The following is a 10,960-nucleotide window of genomic DNA, read 5'->3' on the forward strand; positions in this document are numbered from 1 at the left end:
TTCAGTTTTTTAACTAAATGTTCAAAAGTTGCGATATTTAGATGTTTTTACTACATGTTCAAAATTTGCAATTATTCAAATTTTTTTTACTAAATGTTCAAAAGTATAGGCGTGGTGCACCTAGTTCTAGGTGCACCATGGTACATCTTAAAATTTGTGCTAGCCTTATTGATAAAATGATATGGAACATTAAGGAGGGAAAATCAATTGTGCTAAAGATCTTTCATGCCATATTTAGCAACATTCAATGCCAGGACCCCGATAGGCCCCCCATTGATCCCGCCACTGGACTTCGTGGTGAAAAGCTTGTAGACACCATTGTTATAAAACCATCCTTCGTAACCTAAACAGTTCACCTGCAAATTCACAAGAAATCAGCAGGAAAAAAAAAAAACAAAACAAAACAAAAAAACAAACAAAAACAAAAACAAAAAAAAAGGAAATCCTAGTGAGTGTTTCATTGTTAACTTCTACTTAGAAAAAAACATGAAAATGGTTGTTGAAGAGGGAAAAAATAACGAAATGAAATTCAATGAAACCTTCTTCATAACCCATGGAAACCCAATTTTGACAGTAGAAGACTCACATCCCTTAAGGCCATTCTTCCAAACATGGAGAGAAAAAATATTTTCGAAGAAGCCGAAGGCGATACTTGTGATCTCTGGTCACTGGGAGACTGATCATCCTGCTGTTAATGCAGTTCATATCAACGATACTATCTACGATTTTGATGACTATCCTGAAGCCATGTACAAGGTAATATATATTTTTTTTAAAAAAAATTACAATTATTACTCTTTCATTATTTATTTTTGTGTTTATTGTAGTGGCCTAGTAGGTACATACATACTGTCAGGCTCAAGATAACAATATATGGTAGGGAAAACTTAGCTTGAATAATTAGCAAATATTCAGAAACTTGAAGATGTGCCATGAAATAAAATAAAGGAAAATAAAATAAAATTAGGTTTTCCCATGCATTTTAAGTAATCTTAATAAGAAGATGATATTTACTTATATTTTTTTTGACAAAAGATATTTACTTATATAAATTATCATATTACACAAGGTATTTTTCTTTCTTTCTAATGGTATATCATTATTAATTCCATGCTTTTCTTTAATAATTTTGCGCTCTTCGGTTTCACCTTGTAGGGTTGCTATGAAAGGAATATGATCGATTTATTTACCTTATCAAAAGTGGAAATATTAAGTTAAATAAAATACTTCGTTTTTTTTTTAAATTTTATTTTTTATTTTTTTTATTTTGTGTGGTTTTACCATACATTTCTTAATAATAAAATAATATAATAGATAATTAATTAGCTTTGAGCTGCATCCATCACTATAGCTTAAAAACATGTTTGCTATTGTTAAAATTTTGGGTAAGTCTTGCTTATTACTACTTTTGCATCATTTTGATTTTTTTTTTTCATATGGAGTACCTTAATTTTGAAATGTTAAAAAAATTATTATTAAATTTGTCTCAATAATTTTAATTAGATTTATTAATTTAATTAATTGATATTTAATTATACTAAAAGTTCAACCAAAAAATCTTGCGTGGACCTGGTCCACAATAACATTAATGTGGACCTAAGGTTTATACACACGTAACTGACATAATATTTAATATAGTGACCCCTAATTTTATTATAGTAACCTTTTTAAAAACTTGTGTAACCCTTAATGTTATTATGAACTTTAAGTACAACATTATGTTGAATAGTGACCTAATTTTAACATAGTGATCTTTATTATTTATATTGAACATTATATTAAAAATTTCATTAAAAATATAAACCTCTTATAACTTTTATAATGTCACACTAACTTTTATTTCAACATAATAATTTTTATTTCAATAGAGTGACCTTTTTTTTATTAATAAAACAATCATATAGTCTCTAATGTTAGTGGTCCATAATAAATTAGTGTGAACCAGGTTCATTTGAGAATTTGTTTCAGAAATACTTGCGTGGACCCGAGCTTTATACACACGCAACTGACATTACATTGAACATAGTGACCCTTATTTTTAACATAGTAGCCTTATTTTTAACATGGTAACCTTTATTAAAAGTTGTATAACGTTTAATACTATTGTGAACTTGAATTCCGGCGTTATGATCCTAATTTTATCATAGTGAACTTTATTATTTTTATTGACCTTATAAAATATATCATTAAAAAAATTAACCTCTTATAGTCTATATATTACAAAAATGACTTTTATTTTCAACATAGTGACCTTTATTTTATCATAGTGACTTTTTTTTTATAAATAAAATAATCATAGTTTCTCTAATGTTAGTGGTCCACAATAAATTAGTGTGAACCAAGTCCATTTTGTGCCATGACAAACCTAAATAAGTATCACACAATTTACACTGGTGCGTAATGCTGCGTCTAAATTGACATATTTTTGTTGGTCTAATCATTAGGCAGGCAATTATTTAAACATTGGAAGTTAATTTGTGGTTGGAATAATAACATAATTCTTCATTTGGTAAATTTCCAGTTTAAGTATCCGGCTCCCGGGTCTCTAGAATTGGCAAAAAGGGTGCAGCAACTACTCAACATATCCAAGTTCGAAACCGTGCACATTGACCAAAAACGTGGGCTTGATCATGGTGCATGGGTGCCTCTTATGTACATGTATCCGGAGGCCGACATCCCGGTATGTCAGCTCTCCGTTCAGCCGAAAATGGACGGAACATACCACTACAACTTGGGACGTGCGTTAGCGCCTCTAAGAGACGAAGGTGTACTCATCATTGGTTCCGGAAGTGCAACACACCCTTTGGACGAAACCCCTCATTATCATGGTGGTGTTGCTCCTTGGGCTGCCGAGTTTGATTCTTGGCTTGACACTGCTCTAACTAATGGAAGGTAAATAACTTTTTTTTAACCCTGTTAATTAGATTTACTTTATAGTAAAATTTGTATACGACGGTTGTATTGTATGCGAATAATAACAGTATGTTCCCTAATAAAGATATCCGACAAACCAAAGTAAAGATGACATGTTAGAAATATGACAAATATCGTTATCATGTCTTTTGTTTATTTGTTCAACTATAGTAACATGTCACGTAGTGTCATAATATTGGTTGTGGCTCACTGGCTTGGGAGATATCACTATCCGTGTACTGTACGTCTGTACTTATTTTGTGCACAATATTGGTGTCAAAAAGAAGCCCATCACCTATGTCGGCAATTCTTCCCCAATAATTTGTTGTGTTGGTAGGACCGTAGGACATTGAAATATTGAATTGGGAACCCTTTGACATGATATTCGAGCTACTATGACCATGTTTAATAAATGGTGGTAATTGAAATTAGAAGATTCAATTTATTACTCCTTTCGTTTTTGAATACTTGTTCTATTATTTTTTTTTTCTGGCCGTTTTTAGATACTTGTTCCATTTTATTTTTGGAAAGGTTTTACAATATTTAATTCATTTCTCACACTTAGTGGATCCAACATAATACTCTCTCTCCTCTTATTTTTCCACTACTTATGCTTTTTACAATTTTTTTATTTTCTCAACTACCCTACTACCTCCATATTTTATTACTTTATCCAATTTCTCCTAAAACTCCGTGCATGGAAAAATGAAGCAAGTATTTAAAAATGGAGGGAGTATTATTGTCAAAAAAACAAATTAAAGTAATTTGTCTTTTTTTTTTTGGATTTTACTTACCTTACGTGATCAAGCACAATTGGTAATTGGACTTTTCAAAAAATTGAAAAAGTTTCTCTTGGGAATGTGTCTTGTAATAAATAATAATAATAATAATAATAATAATAATAATAATAACAACAACAACAATAAGGTGATAAATAAATGAATGATTTTATCGGAAAAAATAATAATAATATCCAACATATATTTTCGTCAATCAACCAATATATGTTAATCGGTTTTTTTTATTTTTTTTTTAATTTTTTTTTAAATTTAAATTTTAAACTTTAAAAAGGTAATTATTGAAATAAATGTGAGAAGAATAATGCAATCGATAATTAGAAATGACAAGCACATATAGATTGATGTAGACCTTATCTTTTGTTGTTTATGCTGATTGTGAAACAATGTCTAAATCGATTTTCCCCTTGTTTATGTCTTCTTTTCCCTCGTTTTTAGACAAAATCAATGCAAAAATGGAATGAAATTCAAAAAAGTTGACCCCATATTAGGATTTTGTTGCTATGTAGCAAGTACATTTATTGATAGGGCTTTTTACTCTTTTGGTTGGAGCAAAATGAATGATAGGGTATCAGATTTTGGGTATGATATAAATGATTGTACTCGTATATACTACTTCCTCCACTCTAAAATGATTAATTATGTTCTAATTTTTGTGACCAAGCTTTAAAATTTTGGACAAAATATTGCATGTGAGATATTATTAGATTTATCTCAATGTCTTGTTTTTAATATCAATTATTTTTTCGATGAAGATATTAGGATTGAGTAATATATAAGTATACATATTGATGGTGAAAAATAAGAGTAAGTTTTGGCTTAAAGATTGTGTATGTTAATTAGGAAAATCTTTCTTGGGACGAATGTAGATATATTTATTACAGATCTGTGTAACTATTGCTCCGATAATTAATTGTACTGTTCTTATTTTTTAAATTTTTATGCAACCCTGATGGCTGCGTTATGTAGATTTGGAGCTAAATTAGAAAAGATTGATAGATATTATATTTAGGATAATATTTGTCACAGATTAGGATATAATAATGTATATTTTGTATGTTTATCGTATCTAGGATTCCTAACGTAATTAGGCCTAGCATTGTAAACTCTATATATTTTGATCAATGGTACACACTCCAAATTGAGGAGTTTTCCCGAAATCTAACATGGTATCACAGCCTAGGTTTTAGATCTCAAATTTTTTATTTTTTTTTTCCCAAATTAATTTTTTGGTTTTTTTTTTGGTTTTAATTGGGACCTTGACCTACTTCACGTTTTTCCGCAACGTTTCCCCTGTTTCTGTTCTGTGTTTCTTTCCAGATTTCGTTCAAAACAAGTTCTATTTTATTGTTCTTGTTCCCAGCTAGTTTCAGTCAGCTATGGCGAAGGATGATGAGTCCCCTCCTACGCCACCTCCTCCACCGTCCAATGAGTTCCATCCGGCACTCACTGTCACAAACATCAAGAACGCCATTCCTCTAACTTTAGACTTTGAGAAAGTCCAATATTCTAATTGGGTCGAATTGTTTGAAAATCACATGGTTGCATACAATGTTTTACATCACATTGATCCAAAAGTGCCTCGTCCTTCCAATGTCTCTGACTCTTTGTGGGATCGCTTGGACGCAATCGTGAAACAGTGGATTTACGGCACCATCTCCACTGATCTTCTTGAAACAATTCTGGTTCGCAAGTCTACGGCTCAACAAACATGGGATCGTCTCAAGGACATATTCCAAGACAACAAGAGCACGAGGGCGGTGTTTCTTGAGACTCAACTCAATGCAATCCACCTGGATTCTTTCCCGAATGCAACTGCTTACTGCCAGCAATTAAAAAGCATTGCCCATCAACTTGCAAACGTTGATCAACCAATCTCCGATCAAAAATTGGTGCTTCGTATGGTGGCCGGACTCAACAAAACCGATTATGATACGGTAGCAACCATGATCGCACAGACTGACCCCTTGCCCTCTTTCAATAACGCACGTTCAAGGCTACTATTGGAGGAGTCTCGTCGGAACAACGAGACCACCACTCCACCATCCTCTTTTGTTGCGCAACAGCAACAAAGCTCTGCAGATTCAACGCAGCAATAACAGCCACCGGCTGCTGGTGGTGGACGCGGCGGCTCAGGTCGCGGCAGAGGAAAGGGCAAGGGTGGCCGGGGCAAAGGCCAAGGACAAGCTCGTGGTGGCCAAGGTCGTGGCACACCGCAACAGCAACAACAACAAGCTGCTGCTTCCAATTCTTCTCAACAACCTGCTGGGCCTATTGGACAGCCTTGGGCCCAACAGCAACAAACACCTTGGCCATATTGGGCTATCCCACCAGCCCCCTTTCCTACAATGGGCCAATTTCAGCAGCGACCCAATGCTCAACACCCACAACAAGCTTACTATATGGGGTCTCCTATGTACGGTCCACCCATGACGCCAACGGAGTTTGCTAGTGCTTATTCTTCACCGGGGCTATCTACACCGGATAATGGATGGTATATGGATTCGGGAGCTACCACCCACATGACTCACAATTCCGGTAATCTTCTACCCCTGTTTAATTTAAGCACAAATAATCATATTTTAGTTGGTAATGGTCATCGCATTCCAATTACTGGTTATGGTCATACTAATCTCCCAAACAAACTTGCCCTTAGAGATGTCCTTCTAGCCCCTCAAATTATTAAAAATCTAATTTCAGTCCGTAAATTTACATCTGATAATTCGGTTTCTATTGAATTTGACCCTAATGGTTTTTCTGTGAAGGATCTTCGAACGGGGAGGGTAGTCACCAGATGCAATAGTTCCGGAGATCTCTATCCCATCACCACCAATGAACCAAGCACTTGTCTTGCCACATCTCTCACCACAGTCGCTCCTTCCACTTGGCATAACCGTCTAGGACACCCGGGAGCACCCTCTATAAGCTTTCTTAGGAGTAATAATTTTATTAATTGTAATAAGGAGCTTGACTCCAATTTTTGCAATTCTTGTCAATTAGGGAAACATGTTAGACTTCCTTTTTATCTTTCGAATAGTAATACTTATTGTGCTTTTGATATTGTTCATGCCGATTTGTGGACATCTCCTATTCGTAGTAGCAATGGTCACAAATATTATTTGGTTCTTTTAGATGACTTTACTCATTATGTTTGGGCAATTCCTTTAGCATCTAAATCTCAAGCCTACCAATGTTTTCTTTCTTTTCGACAATATGTTTTAACTCAATTTGAAAGACCCATAAAATCCTTTCAAAGTGATCATGGTCGTGAATTCGACAATGACCCGTTTAAATAATTTTGTCTAGACCACGGTATGGTTTTTAGATTCTCATGCCCTCACACTTCTTCCCAAAATGGTAAAGCCGAACGTATGATTCGGACTATAAACAATTTCAAGCACACGTTACTATTCCATGCCTCCTTACCACCCAATTTTTGGGCACATGCTTTAGAGACCGCTACTTATTTATTAAATATTTTGCCGACCAAGTCCTTAAAGAACTTAACCCCGGCTCAAGCTCTCTTTCGCACTAACCCTTCTTATGATCACCTTCGGGCTTTTGGGTGTCTTTGTTTCCCTAATTTGTCGGCTACTATGCCTCATAAATTATCTCCTAAATCCTCTCCTTGTGTGTTCTTAGGGTACCCCTCTAATCATCGTGGTTATAAATGCCTTGATCTTACTACAAACAAAGTCATTCTTTCTCGGCATGTGGTGTTTGATGAGTCAACTTTTCCTTATAAAAATTTGACTAAATATAAACTTGCGGAATATGACTTCTTAGGATTTGATGATCAATCCCCTTTTCTAATTCATCCCCTCCTACGAAATCACCTTACTAAGTCTGCCCCAACACAACAAACACAACAAGCCCATTTTCCAAGCCCACCTGTCACACCTCAAACTGGGCCAACTCTTGCTGGTTTACCAGCGGCCCAGACAACCCCAAATCTCCCCACCACGCAAACCAGGCCAGCAACACACTCACCCCAAACCTGCCAAACCAGGTCGCGGCCCACCTGTGGCATCTCCAGCCCAGCCACAGGCAGCCCGCACCCTCCCCTGCCTCCCTCGCCACCTAGCCCAGCCGTGGGCACTTATTCACCGCCCCCGATGCGTGGCTTCACCCCTCTACAGCCCACTCGGCCACCACCCCCATCACCTCGAGTCACCCGTAGTCAACGGGGCATATTTAAGCCAAACCCAAAGTATTGCAACCTCACCGTTCAAAACTCGGGTCCATCTCACCAAAAATCTCCTCTTCCAAAATCATATAAACAAGCTTTAAATGACCAAAATTGGAATGCGGCGATGAATGATGAGTATAGTGCTTTAATTAAAACAGGGACATGGGAATTGGTGCCTAGGCCTACGGGGGTGAATATTGTTAATTGCATGTGGCTTTTTAAACATAAATACAAGTCTAATGGTGACCTTGAAAGGCACAAAGCTCGTCTTGTATGTGATGGCAGGTCACAGGAAATTGGTGTGGATTGTGATGAGACTTTTAGTCCGGTAGTTAAACCGACCACTATTCGCACTGTTCTCAGTTTAGCTTTGGCTAAAAAGTGGTCGGTACATCAATTAGATGTCAAAAATGCCTTTTTACATGGTGATTTGCAGGAAATTGTTTATATGCATCAACCTCCGGGCTTTGTTGATCGGAGGGCTCCCACTCATGTTTGTCGGCTTCGCAGGGCTCTTTATGGTTTGAAACAGGCTCCTAGAGCTTGGTATCAACGTTTTGCGAATTTTCTCATCAAATTGGGTTTTGTCATTGCCAAGAGTGACAACTCTCTTTTTACTTTCCGGCAGGGTGATGATATGGCATATTTGTTCTTATACGTTGATGATATTATTTTAGCTACCTCTTCTGACAGGTTGCGTACAGAAATTATTTCACAATTGCAAACTGAGTTCCCTATGACTGACTTGGGTCCTTTGAGTTATTTTTTGGGGATTGCGGTGACCCGCAAGCCCTCTTATATGCTACTTTCACAGGAAAAGTATGCACAGGAGATTTTAGAGCGTGCAGGTATGGCCTCTTGTAAGCCTGCAGCTACTCCAGTTGACACTAAGTCCAAACTTCGTGCAGATGCAGGACCACCTTTTCGGGATCCTACTTTGTATCGCAGTTTAGCAGGTGCTCTTCAGTATCTCACATTCACCAGGCCAGATATTTCTTATGCGGTACAACCGGTGTGTCTATTTATGCAGGATCCCCGGGAACCTCATTATGAGGCATTGAAACGCATTCTGCGTTATGTTCAGGGTACCATTGATCACGGCTTACATTTATATCCTACTGTTTCTCATCGATTAATTACTTACACTGACGCTGACTGGGGAGGTTGTCCCGATACCCGGCGTTCTACTTCGGGCTATTGTTGTTTCCTTGGGGACAACCTCGTGTCTTGGTCATCTAAGCGTCAACATACTTTGTCTAAGTCGAGTGCAGAAGCAGAATATCGAGGTGTCGCGAATGTTGTCTTTGAGGCGTGTTGGCTTCGTAATTTATTACTTGAGTTACATTGTCCTCTACGGTAGGCTACTATAGTTTATTGTGATAATGTCAGTGCTATCTACCTTTCTGGCAACCCGGTACAACACCAACGCACCAAACATGTGGAGATGGATATTCATTTTGTTCGAGAAAAGGTTGCTTTGGGGGAAGTACGGGTTCTGCATGTTCCTACTAGATATCAGTTTGCGGACATTTTCACTAAAGGCCTACCACGGGAATTATTTCTGGAATTTAGGTCCAGTCTTAGCGTACAACCTCCTCCCGCTACGACTGCGGGGGTGTGATAGATATTATATTTAGGATAATATTTGTCACAGATTAGGATATAATAATGTATATTTTGTATGTTTATCGTATCTAGGATTCCTAATGTAATTAGGCCTAGCATTGTAAACTCTATATATTTTGATCAATGGTACACACTCCAGATTGAGGAGTTTTCCCGAAATCTAACAAAGATATACTCTCTCTGTCCCTAAATTACATTCCTATTTCTCTCTATTATATGAGAAATAAATGCTAGAAATAGGAATGTAATTTAGGGACGGAGGGAGTATGAAATATAACATTCTTTACACCAATTTGCATATAAATTATTATGCATTCATAAACCTTATAACTGTACAATATGTTATCTGGTTTTTAGGATTGAAGAAGTGAATACATATGAAACCAAAGCTCCAAACTGGGAATTAGCACATCCATTCCCGGAGCATTTTTATCCATTGCACGTTGTCGTCGGGGCGGCTGGTGACAAGTGGAAGGCTGAGCTTATTCATACCAGTTGGGACCATGGTACCCTATGTCATGGCGCTTATAAGTTCACTTCCAGTTAATTTTCACGTTAATTGTACCAGACTACCAGTTGTACCTTGTATGCATGTAACACAATATTGATGGTACATTGCATTGTTGTGGTTGTCATCGTTGTTGTATCATGTTTTAGTCCCTTGCTATTCTTTCCGCAATATATTGTAGCATTGATTGTTATGTTTAATTTCAGAGTGAAATTCTACATGTTCTCTTATGTATCATGTATTATTATTATTATTATATATATATATATATATATATATATATATATATATATATATATATATATATATATATATATATATATATATATATATATATATATATATATATATATATATATATATATATATATATATATATATATATATATATATATATATATATATATATATATATATATATATATATATATATATATATATATATATATTTTGTAATATTGTGTAATCTCCTCAATTTTGTTGTATTTTAATGGCTTGGTATCGTGGATTTATGGTGTGTTTATTGACTCGTCTATTGTTTAAGAGTTGATTCAAGTATTGTCGTTTAATTTGCAAGATTTTTTTTAATGGACCTGCATGCCTTTAAATACACACTTTATTTCATAGCATGTGAAATATACATACTTTGAGAGGATTTAATTGGACAACATATTATCGAAAATCATATTTTGTGGTGTTTGTTTGCTAAATCAAGATTTTCTTGTTATCCATAGATTAATAAGTCTTGATAATTTTATCTTGGTGTAATTTTCATATACGACTATACCAGTACTATTGCAAAACAATACTTACAACATTTTTTTTTAAAAAAAAAAATTTATTATTTGTATCTTTCTTACACTTTTTTTGTTTATTATAATCATTATTATTTGCATCTTTCTCACTTCGTGATTTATGTACGTAGTT

At 35.4% G+C, this 10,960-nt stretch overlaps 1 protein-coding gene across 1 annotated transcript; it reads left to right on the forward strand.

The window, feature by feature from the left end:
* Positions 1 to 461: 461 nt before the first annotated feature.
* On the forward strand, positions 462 to 10,114 carry LOC145594908 (4,5-DOPA dioxygenase extradiol 1-like). The gene is made up of 3 exons (XM_081651258.1): positions 462 to 756; positions 2,522 to 2,892; positions 9,883 to 10,114. Exons 1-3 carry the CDS (start codon positions 487 to 489, stop codon positions 10,070 to 10,072), a joined length of 831 nt encoding a protein of 276 aa, XP_081507384.1. The 5' UTR covers positions 462 to 486; the 3' UTR covers positions 10,073 to 10,114.
* The last annotated feature ends 846 nt before the right edge of the window (positions 10,115 to 10,960 follow it).

The sequence above is a fragment of the Chenopodium album genome, chromosome 19 (assembly GCF_948465745.1).
Source record: "Chenopodium album chromosome 19, dcCheAlbu1.1, whole genome shotgun sequence".
Lineage (NCBI taxonomy): Eukaryota > Viridiplantae > Streptophyta > Magnoliopsida > Caryophyllales > Amaranthaceae > Chenopodium > Chenopodium album.

Coding starts and splice junctions, on each gene's coding strand:
- LOC145594908 (XM_081651258.1), top strand. CDS start 487: ATGAAAATGGTTGTTGAAGAGGGAAAAAATAACGAAATGAAATTCAAT. Junction 757..2,521: donor ATCCTGAAGCCATGTACAAG/GTAATATATATT, acceptor GTAAATTTCCAG/TTTAAGTATCCGGCTCCCGG. Junction 2,893..9,882: donor ACTGCTCTAACTAATGGAAG/GTAAATAACTTT, acceptor TCTGGTTTTTAG/GATTGAAGAAGTGAATACAT.